The 12,333-nt window shown below is 43.5% G+C and overlaps 1 protein-coding gene across 3 annotated transcripts in view; it reads left to right on the top strand.

Annotated features, from left to right (window-relative positions):
- The first annotated feature begins 5,690 nt into the window (after positions 1–5,690).
- alk (ALK receptor tyrosine kinase) overlaps positions 5,691–12,333 on the top strand; it is a 301,315-nt gene continuing 294,672 nt past the window's right edge. For all 3 annotated transcript variants that reach the window (XM_044165960.1, XM_044165961.1, XM_044165962.1), the window contains exon 1: positions 5,691–7,769. In XM_044165960.1, the coding sequence (XP_044021895.1) occupies positions 6,998–7,769 (772 nt within the window). In that variant the 5' untranslated portion in view covers positions 5,691–6,997. The remainder of the gene's footprint in view (positions 7,770–12,333) is intronic.

Below are 12,333 nucleotides of genomic sequence, written 5' to 3' on the forward strand. Positions count from 1 at the left end.
TTCTTTGGAAGTGGTCAGCTTGTCAAACTTTTTAAACATTTTCCATACAGCCTGAAAGAAGTGGAACGAACAGAGGCAATGAATTCATTATGAGGTGCCCAGCCAACAGGATAAAGTGATAAGGCAAACACAAACGTATTCCAGCCTCTTACCCTCCCTCTGAGCTTTAAGAGAGAAGATGGTTTGTGTAAAGAAATGGGAAATAAAGCTGAATTGATGAAAAGCTCAACCATATCATTCCCAGTCTATTTAGTGAATAACAATTTGCAATGATGGAGATTAATGAAATTGTGTTGCTGCAAAAGCAACTGCACCAAACTTATGATTAAAAATTTCAGATGTTTAAATGAAATTATCCTTTTTGAGAAGCGTAATGCATTTGATTAAATGTTTTTCTGTGAGCATGAGTCAATATAATAAGTATCATGCTACACCGGCAATTAAGTATTGCAATTCCATAAAGCTGGGGGACTTGCAAGTGATTAAAAAATAAAAGGTCAAAATTAATGCAGCAGAGGGTCTGACATCCCAACTTTCTGTCCTTAGTTTGGGTCAAGCTCCGAGAACAGTTGAACAGTCTTTGAGCTCACGAGGTTTGGTTTCACCGCACACACTTCACTGTTTTGGTTCCCTCTCTCCGCTTTCATCAACCTCGCTTCCAGCCACAGCAGGCGACTGTTTTCAGCACAAAAGCCTGCTGAACATTACCTGCCCAGCACCAAATGGCAAACACACAAAGTTAGTGACTAGCTGGTGAACATGGTGGAGCATTTAGCAACTAATTCCTGCAGGAGTTACAGTTCAACAGCAACACGAACTACAGCCTCCAAAAATGATTATACAGTTGAATCGACACCTCTCTATAACAGTTTCAACAAAGACTGAACATTCTAACCTTCATGAGGGCGGGGTTTATTGCAGGACTGTTGTCTGCATTAGTTTTTGCTAGGTGTAGCTACAGTAATAGACTGGCAACTGAGTGTATACGTAAATCATGCTGAAAGATTTGTAGTCTCCAGTCACATAACGGGATTATTTAACTGATGTCACTTGAGTAAGTCTCTCAGACTTGACAAAAATCCTCCAGAGACACTGAAGACATTATTCAAATGTTAACACATGCTTAGTAGCACTCCCAATGACTAGTAAATTGACTTTGACTTTGATTGCTTAGAACTTCTATTCCTGTGTGCACTGATGTGATAGTGAGCAGCTGTAACAAAAGAGTTTCCCCTCGGGGATCAATAAAGTATTTCTGATTGTGATTGTGATTCTGTGGACTGCCTCTTTAAATGACTATTTCCATTCATGCGTTTCAAGTTTAAAACACTGTATTTACATTTTATAAACTCTAATTAGAACTAAGCAGGGCACCAGCAGGTATACATTACCTTACGGTTAGAGGCAGACAAAGGAGCGGCCTGTCTTCTGTGTCTGTTACAAGATGGAGTTCGGCAAGAGTTTGGTAAAGAGTTTTCAAACAGCTGAGGCGGTTCAGAAAAGTCTCGGAGCAGAACTTGTCGGGTCAAAAGTGTCACGATGAAAACACAACTTCGCCCACCCTGCACTACATGTACTCCTGCAACCTTTTAATGGATTATCCACTTTGCATGAATCTAAAAATTCATTCATTCATTTTTTTCACACCTTGCTGAGGAGAAGCTGGCATACGAACTCAACCTTTATAAAGACTAATGTGTGCCATTAGTCTAACTAACTGTAGCCACTTTTCATAGCTGTCTGAATCAAATTCTGTGTTATGTAGGGAATGGTGGACATTATAATGTGACATTTGGCAGGTCAAACTGTTCACACTGGAGGGGGTAAAAAGGCCAGGTAGAGTCTAGTCATTTGTTCAATTACTCCAATTAACAGTTGTCCCAAAATGTTCTAGATGGGTTTTTCTGTTTTTGTCAACTAAATCAAGAGTTATGCGTTTGGGAGATGGGAAGCACTTCTGTGAATCAGCATTGCTAGTGACATGCTAACTACCTGGCTAAAGTCAGGCTCATCTCTTGCAGTGCAATGATTAATGTGAGTGCTGGTCATGCAGAAGGCTCAGTGGACCGGAGCTAAAAGGCTGACATTTTTCAAGTCCACTACACAGGGAATTGCCACTTATCAAAAGTTTACCCCCTGCACCTGTGAGCGTGCACCATAAGAGATGACCACCCCAAACTCTTATTACAGTTGTCAACAGGAAACTCTCCAAATCTTGAACACTTTCTGTGCAAAAGCCTCTTTTTTTCTCTTCTATTTACTTCAAAAGCCTTATTTCTTTTCTTCAACTCGGCAGGTCTGGGAGTTTGATTTATGGAACGAAGAGAAAAATGTCATGAGGTGGGAATGCTAAAGGAAGCGGGACTGTCGCCTCGGCGTTGCAAAATGCATGGCTTGGGCGCGTGAGACTCAGCAGCTCCTTCCTCAATCATCGCAGACGCGTGTTTTGCATGCACGAAAGCGAAAACAGACAAAAGATAAAAATGGCTGTGTAGCTGTGAGAAAGCAGGAAGAGAGACAGATTGACAGCTCTAGAGGAACGCAGTTGGGATTTTGTGATCAAACATCCATCTCTGCTTCTGCAGCGACCAACTTTGGAACACTGATGAGACATGCAGAAAGTGGATGGACCAGGCGTGAAGGACTCAGATGCTGCCTGAAAGTGTCGCTAGTTGCGGGGGACTCAGATGCTGATTTATGAGGTTTACCACCCGCCATGAAAAGTGGTGCTCGAGGGGGGAAGGGTCTTTGTAAGAACTTATCTGTCTGTAATTTATCACACTACCACTCTCCCGCCGACCTCTTGCTGCATGCTGACCTGTGAGCTGGATACCGAACATGGTTCAGATGACACTATAGCTGGTAAGTGTGCTCAAGGCTAGCGGTATTGTGGGTAATGGATTTTAGGCGTTGGTTCATTTTGCTCCATATGGACTGAAAAGTGGAAATGAGTGATCAATCAGAAAGTAATTAAGTTTGCCTTGGCGGTCTGGTAAATGGCTTTCAAATTGCATTCCCATTACCAAGAATGCAGCAATATCTGTTAACATAGTGCAGTTCATCTCAGCCCATACATACTTTCAGCCATCTCTTTCTCTCCAAATGAATTCCTCTGGATCACAATTATGCACATAAATATCTGTTCATCAAAATCAATTTAGTGTGAAAAATGGAACTCAAGCTATAATGCTTGAATTTGGGTTTTGCTAGTTAAAAATCAATTACCGATGTATTTAATCTATTATTAAATACAAGACGATATTGTCTTGTTTCAGTGAATGGTTCTACCATTTCCGCAGTTCATTTGCTTGGGCACCCAAATAATCAAACTTGCATTTAGCAAACACGCTAGCTGAAAACTCTTGTCGCACAGGCTCACCTCACCTCGACTCAAGCAATTGCTTATCGGCCCAGTGTATGTCATGTATAGAAATGGAGCGGCCGATGTAACATTGTACCAACGGCTCGTCACTTGCGAGTACAGCATTGCAGATCAGATGTTGAATGGAGTTCAGAGTGTCTGCGTCGCCGTTTCTCCCCCCCTCTCCCGCTCCATGCCGGCCTTATTCAGTCCCTCCCACACCATTTATGACTGCTCACCTTCTGCGACCATGAATAAAACAACTTGTCTTGAATAATGTGTTCAGATATTGGGTAGAATTCATGATGTTTAAAGAAAAAAAAGTCTTTCACTGGTGTGCTTCTGGGTCTGATTTCATGCTCTCTGCTGCTCTTCCACCACAGGTTAGGGCAGGAGATGCAAACTGAATGAATGCTCATCTATTAGACTGTTTTTTAAAACTTTTTTTTATCTTATACCTATACGAATGTGAATTTGCATGAGGGAAAATCACGTGTGTGGAAAATTGAAAGGGCGAAAACAAGACAAGGAACTGATGATAATGCAGTATTAGTTTCAGGTTTGGCTCACAAACCTTGAATTTAGTAGCATTTTGAACGCAAATGCACCTGTGTGTGTATGCAACCCCATCGCAAATAAAGCAGCACTGCCTTGTCCAATCATGGCAATGGAGTGCAAATTAAGGAAGCAAGCAAAAAGGAGAAGAGAGACGAAGAATAGCCCATTATTGGGAGGTAATGATGCAGGCACAAGGCAGGGATCAATCAATGATAAATATACTGGTGATTTACTTCATTCCAGTGCATCTCAACTAACCCCTAAGAAGCAGAACAGGTTGTTTCTCAATCAGGAAAGAAGAAAGTAGTTGTAGGTAATACATTTGTAACAAAACAGCAATCAATGTTGCTTTATTAGTGAGAAGGAATGGGGTCGTGTTGTGCAGAGCTACAGTAATTGAGCTGAATTCTTCATGTTAATAATTAATCACAATCACCTGTATATTTCTTTTGGCTTAAACAAGAACTACTTTCTACTAGCAGCAGAAAGAGCCATAACTATGAATATGGGATTACATCACACACTAATACGGTGTATCTATGGGACGGCGGCAGCTGCAGTGCAGAGCACTTTTACATTTACAAAAATCAGTTGTTTGTTTGGAATAAATGGAGGAAGAACTGGGGGGGCCACCATGGCTGAACAGATTCTATGTTTTTCTTTTCTTTCTTTCTTTATTTCTGAAGTAATTATTATTTTTAAGATTGTATTATATTTGTATCTATTAATTTGCACACACACACAAACACACACACACACACTCAACCTGCCCCCTTTTTTTCCAAATATTCCCAAGTACATGCCACATGGTTGCCATTTCCATGACAGTGCTTGATATGTTTTAGTTATGTGCACCTGCTGCTACTGTGACTGAAGTGTGTTACTCTTCTGCATTACAAAAGAATAAAGATTCCGCAAATGTGAACTTCAAAGTGCTATTTTGTACTCTGAGTGTGAATCACTCCGTCTTCAGCTGAACACACGCAGAAAAGATCATCACCTACAAGTTCTAACTTCATCAGAAAGTCTCCAACCTGGGTCCAGTTTGGTCATGCAGAGGGATAAGTGGTGGCATTCTGGTTATTGATCATTTTAAAATGTATGTACAAAAAGTGACTAAATGTCAGTTTCTTTTATTATAAATTGTACAATAGAAGCATACCTTTAAAAAACGTTGATGGTGACATATGGGGTTCCAGCAATCTCTCCTGATTCCAGACCCCAACTCAGGGTATCAGCTGATAGCCATTACCGATCCTTTCCCAAAATTGTAAATCTGCAAATGTCATTGTGACATTTATATTTAATATTACGGAAACGCAATATTTTATAATTACATTAGTTATTGTGGATTGGTGAAGTCATCGCTGATACCCGATGTGATTAATAAGGTAAGCGTCACCGCCGATACCATCCGCCTACTTTCACCGGTGCATCCCTAAAGACATATAGCATATTATGCAGTGTTCATTTCTCTTTTATTAAACACATGTGGCATCTGAACCACTTTCTTTATACAATACAATTAAAAACAACGGGATTATATGAGGCCATATACACGACAGGATCCAAATTGGAGGAACCAACTTTCAAAATATAAGCTGATGGAGTCACTGACCATTTTCCTGGCCAGGTGTTTCCACATCTGGAGACTCTGTCCTCTGTGTTCTGTCATTCCACAACTCATATGAAATGTCAACATCAGGACTCCTCTATATATAAGGCTGTGATGTAAAAAAAAAAAAAAAAAAAAAAAGTCCAGAGCAATTAGAGCATTAATGGATTTGTCAGTGAAACTGAGGAGTGTGAATTACCATAAGTATGTGCTGACGCCATCTAGCGGATGTCTTATCCAATCAACTTTTGGAGCCTGGGAGAGAGCGAGCGAGAGAGAGAGAGGGAGGTGTGTGTGTGTGTGTGTGGAGGGGGGGGCTAGAGGAGCATTTTCTGGCATTTTATCCCTCCTGCCCCAAACACTGACCCCTTGTTTCCCAATTAAGGAAGGTAGTCTGTGTGGCAAATGAACTGGCAAGATGGCAAGAGACCCCCCCTGATGTTTTAAGGACATATTGGCCTCTCCGCGTAAGTTATAACAAAGCCAAATGGGCTCCAACCCAAGTGGCCTCCCTCTGAAACTATTTGATTTGCACACAACTGGGACAGTGCGACTAATCCAATCCAATATCCGGACGCACAAAGGCTCTGTGATTCATTGAAAAATCACGACAGACAAACTGTGGAGCTGCGCCGCTTATACCTCCGGGCATTTTCTAATTTCAATAAAGATACAGACACCATTACGGCTGCGCTGAGGGCGCCTCAGACGCGTCCACGACGGCGGAGGCTCCTGTGCTGACTGCCGAGGGCTTTTTCGCAAGGGAGTCGTGTTCAGAGCAAACGGTGCTTATATTGACGTCAAACGGCCGTGTGTGTGTGACTTTACCGCATGTGCTGGCGTGACAGAGGCGACCCGAGCTGCCACTTCTAACCAAATGAGCCCAGAAATGCTCAGCAGCCAGTTAACCTGAGAGACTGCAAGATGTGATTATGTTTTGAACTTTAATTGATGCTCGGCTTCTCCGAACTCGTTGTGAATTCCTGATTTAGTTGTGAGGGGAGAGAGCGACGCTGCATCCCGCCGCTGACAGAGAGCCCACTTGTACCGCCGCCACAACTGTGCCAAGAGACTGGGGAGTCTTTGAAAGCCACCGGAGCGGACCCGACCGGCATATCAATCAGCGTCCCGGAGAGCGACTCGCTGGTTCGCACCGTGGGATAAAAGGCATTGTCTTAAAGGTGCGTGTCCGTCTGCGTATGTGCGCGTGTGGGAGAACAGAGAGGGGAAATGGCACTTTTTCCCGTCTGAAGAAGGGAGGACAGCAACAGTCAGTGGCACACCAATGTAAAGCCCACTTCCCTCTCGCCTTGCCACGGGTGCGCACCGGCGAAGAGGCGCAGGACCCGCAGGATCATCGATTCTCACTTTGTGATCTGCGTATGTGACAAGAGCAGGGAGGAAGCGGTGAACGGTGGGATTAAGGGGTGCTTCTCCTCAAGAAAGACTCAAATTATTTAACCATGAACACCAGGATATTGTTTTTGCTTGTTTGTTCTGCGGCATTTCTCGCTGGGCTGCAGTGCGCCTCGCCAAGGACCCCGGCGGGGATGGATCTCACCACCGCCGGCTTCAGCAACATCAGCACCGGCGGAGGTGGCGGCACCAGCGGCGGCAGCAGCGGGGAAACCGGGGGCAAAAGAGACTTGAACCAAACGATAAACTCCAGGCTGAAGAGGAAAACCCTGGCTGTGGATTTTGCGGTCCCTTCTCTGTTGCGCTATTACCTGGCGGAGTTCATAAAGAGACCCCTGAACGGTGACTGCCAGACTTTTAGCGGATGTTACATGGTGCGCGCAAACTTGAAAATGCACTGCGTACCTTTGCAGAAAACCATATCTACTTTTGTGGACCCCAAGTCTGCTACGGACTCTACTCTGAGAAACATGTCTGCTGCAGGACAGCTCCCCTTCTTCTATAAGCGGCCGCTGTCCGAAGTTCTGAAATTGGGCTTGACGAAAGCAAGCAGGAAATCAAACCAAGTTGTGGTGGAAATAGGAGAGGATATGGTCAAGACGGGATGCGGGGGTCTGTCTGTGTACGAGGAGGCCCCGGTGTTCACCCTGGAAATGGACCTCACAACTATTCTGGAGTGGTGGCTCGGCGCGGAAGGGGGCCGGCTCAGGGTCCGGCTCATGCCCGAGAAAAAGGCGCAGGTGCCCGTGATAGAGGATCGGTACACCGCGGCCATACGCGCTGCGGACCCCCGCCTCTTCCTTCAGATATCCTCCCGGGGTGAGTTCCTCTCTTTCCCTCCCTCCCTCTGTTTCTCTCTCACTTCTCCCCATGTTGTGCCCCCTTCCCACACACACACACACACACACACACACACGCACGCACGCACCAGCAGGCCTAATTCACGTTGCTCCGTCACGGGTGTGATTTGAGTTCTGCTGTGATTCATTTTTGATGTTGAATCCAGTGCGCCTAAAGATGCGTGCTGAGTGTGCTCTGGCTGGCTTTCATGGTGTAAGGAGCGGGTAAAGAAATGTCAGCACATGGAGAAAAACCCGGCTGATATTCGCAATGACCTGATGGGAAAATGATGACTGAGGTATATATATATATATGTGTGTGTGTGTGTGTGTGTGTGTGTGTGTGTATCAGAAGAAAATAACACTTCCATGCATTAAGGTCTGTTGCTGTGATCCAGGGGACTCTCCCCCTGTTTCGGTATTGATGCCCGCAGCAGCACTGAGAGACAAACCCAAACTCTTTGATCATTTCCAAGTGGGATCCATGCTGGGTAGGCCTATGCAGCATCTTCAGAGGCTTCTATCACTATCAGTTCTGAGATGTTAATTATTATTACATATGGAGGGAAAGAGATGCCTCGTTGCCTGATAATAACACGCGTGTACATTGCATAAGGCCTATATGAAATTATATTTAAGTTGGAAAAGGCCCCAGCAGGGCTCCCTCGCCTCTATTTGTTTCTCCTTAACGATACCTTCTCAATTCCCCGAGCCACCCAGCGCTGAAGGAAGGTTGGAGATTTAAGAGAAGGGGGTTTATTTTGATTAGGCACAAATTAAGCCGTTATCTCCAAGAAAGCTTTAGCACTCAATACTCAAGGGTCCTTCCCTCGTTCTTCTGAGCATCGGCACAATCAGTGTAATTGCTTAATCACTTTGATGAGGGAGGCCGGCCCAGAAGAAAATGCAACCGAACCTACCAGACAAAAACAAAGCAGAGGCCGGCTCGGGCTGGAAGCTGATAGAGTGAGGAAGAAACCCCCCCTGCACGTGCAAATAATGCAATAAGTCATTACATTTTGTGTTGGTTACCGCATTATGCTTTTGGTTGCATTTATTTTTAAATAATAATAACATGACATATGTTGTAATAACAGGTTAAGACTCAATTCATCAGTGCATTTCAGCTGTGAATGTTAATGATAACACAAACATGGTGAAACACATACAGCTGAGACTGTGGTAGAAAAGCATCTGAGTGGACCCCCACTGCAGCTCCCAGCAGGCATCCCAACAACACAGCTGGTAGTGTTTGCAGGTGGGAAGCCAGCAGGGGATGTTGTCTTGACTCTTACAGTAGCTGTTTTTTTTTTTTTTTTTTTGTTTTTTTTGGGGGGGGCACCGCTTTCTCATCACAACCATCATGGTGCTCTTTAGTAAAACACTGAACCATAAAAGGGTTCCAGTGGAGCTGCTCAGCAGTGAACAGATCAGACCGGTTGAACTGGATTGTGTCCAGCTGTGAATGTATGGAACTGCTCTTTATAAATAAAGGTTTGGAGGTACAAAAAGCTTTGCCCGGATTGAGGCTGAAACATGCACAGCTCCAAAATCTCAACTACACGTGTTGGGTTTTTTTTTTTTTTTTCCATTTCAGCAAAGTCTTTTCCTAAGCATAGCAAAGTTGTTTTTGTGCCTAATCCTAACCAAAAAGACAAAAAAAATAAAAAAATACCAGCACCCACGCACTGCTGTCTAGTTCCTAGTTCTTCTTTTATTCTGCATGGCACATAATGTCCACTGCAGCTCCCAGCAGGCATTCCAACCAACACAGCTGGTAGGGTTTGCAGGTGGGAAGCCAGCAGGGGATTTTTTTTTTTCCAGCAGGGACGTCAGCTGGATTATTTACTTTCTCATTAAACCACTGAGGTGTTCTTATTCTGCCTAACCAAACATAGTTGTGTAAGATCAGAACAGATTTATTTTTGCAGCAGTGATTTGTAACGGTTTTGGGAGGAGCAGACAAATGACGTCGTCCTGCCGACGGGGGCATCAGATCCGAAAATGAGTCTGTGTGTCATTCTGGAGTGCACTTACAGCTTGTTTTGTCGTTTCATTCGGAGGGCTTGTTGGTATGTGTTGTCCTAACTGTCATTGTTTAAGCAGGAAGTGATTTTCGGTGCTGCAGCACTGACATGCTCCTGCATATCCGGGGAGAGTACCGTGCTGTGCAGCAATTTTGGTGAAGTGGTCACAGAGGGAACTGCAAGCCGTGTGATGCGACTGAGCTGAGAAACACTTTCTGCCATCCGTTGTTTATTACATCCATGATCACTTCTCTTATTTTATACCTCCTCCATCTTTCATCCGCACATAACCCAGACACCGATTAAGTCTTTAATCACCAAGGAAGTCTGCTGCTCAGAGGAGCAACGAGAGACTTCCTGGAGGAAGCTTCAGCAGGGAAATACTGTATAAGGGCATCCATTCATTTGAAATCTGCTATGATGGAGGGTAGAGTTGAAACAGTGAGGACAGGACAAATAACAGCAGTATCTCTACAACACAGAAGAAAAACCTAATGGAGAAAGCACTCTTTCTGTATGTTTCGATTTGATAAAAAAAAAAAACCCAACATTGCCTACTACTGCAAGAGTTATAACATGTGCCATGAATCTGCGCATGATATCTGTGCATGGCGGAGATGTGCTCATGGGTGGATTACTGAAAGGGCCTATCGGGCCCAGGCCCAAGGGCTCAGGGGGCCCCTGAGCCAGAGTCTCTGCGTGAAGTCGCTGTTATTAACTTTGCGTTTTTTGTTGCATAGTCAAAGGGCTTAGTCATTCGTGTCAGTAACAGAGCCCCAAAAGTCCTGGTGAAAAATTGAAGGAATAGCCAAAACATCCACTTTGAAGATGTCACGAGAAAGAAACCATCACGATTCAATTTAGGTGAGTGTTTATCCCCTCAGTTTATCTATAGGACTTTAGAGGGGCTGAGTACTCAATATGGGCAATGTGGGCCCTTCAACTCTGTGGGGGGAAATCCAAAAAGCAAGTGCAAAACAGCAGCATTACACGTTCTGTCTAAGGGGCCTCTCAGAGGTGGTCATGGACAAGGACAGGCACTAAGTGGAGCAGCTAAACGATAGCTAAGAAAAGAAAAAGAAGCAAGGGAAGCAGATATTTTGCATCAAATGTTTATGTTTATATTTCTGAATCTGCCCATCAATAATTGTCATGCTCTCTCCTGTCCAGGATTAAAAATGAACGCCTCAAGGCTCTTTCTCTCACGGCAATAAGAGAGCATACTGACAAATAAATAAGACTTTGATGAGATCGTGGATGATTTTGCACACAGCAGAGCCAGGAAACAATTATGTGCAACAAGTGCTTTTTAAATGATGGTAAAAACAATTTCTACTGAAGCTGCACTGTGATCTTTATCTGCTATGGTTTAAAAATGTGGTTAAAAATACCCAAATGTAGATTTAGACCAACTTCTAACCTAGGTTGGAAAACCTAACTAGCCTACACTAAGCTAAGTAACGATCACCCCAAGACTTCATGCGGATATTTCACAAAAGTAGGCGCACACATTTTATTTCTTTATTTGCTGTAGAGCTTTTATTGTGAAAAACAGCCAGTCGTGGGGAAACTGACTGTTCTAAATTGGGAGAAAATTAGGATTGAAATGAAAAACAAAAAAGGTTTGCACTAACATGATAACATACATCGCTAGGTCTCTTGTTTCACTCATTAAGCCTCCTCATAATAAAACATCCTTTGAGCTTTATGCTCACTGTTGTTTTGCTTCTGCTTTTTTTGTTTAAAAGAAAATGGTGAAGGTTGACATGGTGTCAGAGTGATTAGCACCTCACACATCACATCAGCATGCAGGACTGGTGAATGTGCGCCTGCATAATTGGATTGATAGCCCAATTTCAGCTAGAATAGGGTCATTTAATATTACAGTTTATCGACTGTTAGCAGAATATTATCGTGATCATATGATGTCACATTTATGATGTGGACATTAATATTAATGATTCCAAGCAAACTGTAGTTAAACCAAAACATAGCTCATTGCTTTGGACATCAGTTTAATTTGAGTGTAAAAGTTCTTCGGTCATGTGATAATATGTATATGGTCAGTTTTATTATTTTTATGTGATTTTGCATACATTTACCATGTTGTGATATATACACTGTATTACTATATCCTCAAGCCCTAGCTCCAGCTCCTTGCAACTCTAAGGAGGGTGAGTGAGTACAGAAAATGGATGGATGGTTAAAATTTGGAAATGAGCAGTGGTGTAGTATGTATGTATGTATGTATGCATATTCTCAATAGGACGCTCACTACAACACTCCACTGACTCTAGAGGCTCTACACGCTGTGCCCACTGCTTCCTACTGGATTACTCCGCTGCGTATTTGCAGAGTTGCAATTACTGATCATATGCAGTTATTACATTATGAGTTTCTACAAGGCACAACTGTGTTTACACACTGTTGATGCACAGACAGACACAAGCCCCAAACAACTCACACACACACACACACACACACGCACACATTCACACACACATCTGATATCCCCCC

The sequence above is a fragment of the Siniperca chuatsi genome, linkage group LG15 (assembly GCF_020085105.1).
Source record: "Siniperca chuatsi isolate FFG_IHB_CAS linkage group LG15, ASM2008510v1, whole genome shotgun sequence".
In the NCBI taxonomy this organism is placed as follows: domain Eukaryota; kingdom Metazoa; phylum Chordata; class Actinopteri; order Centrarchiformes; family Sinipercidae; genus Siniperca; species Siniperca chuatsi.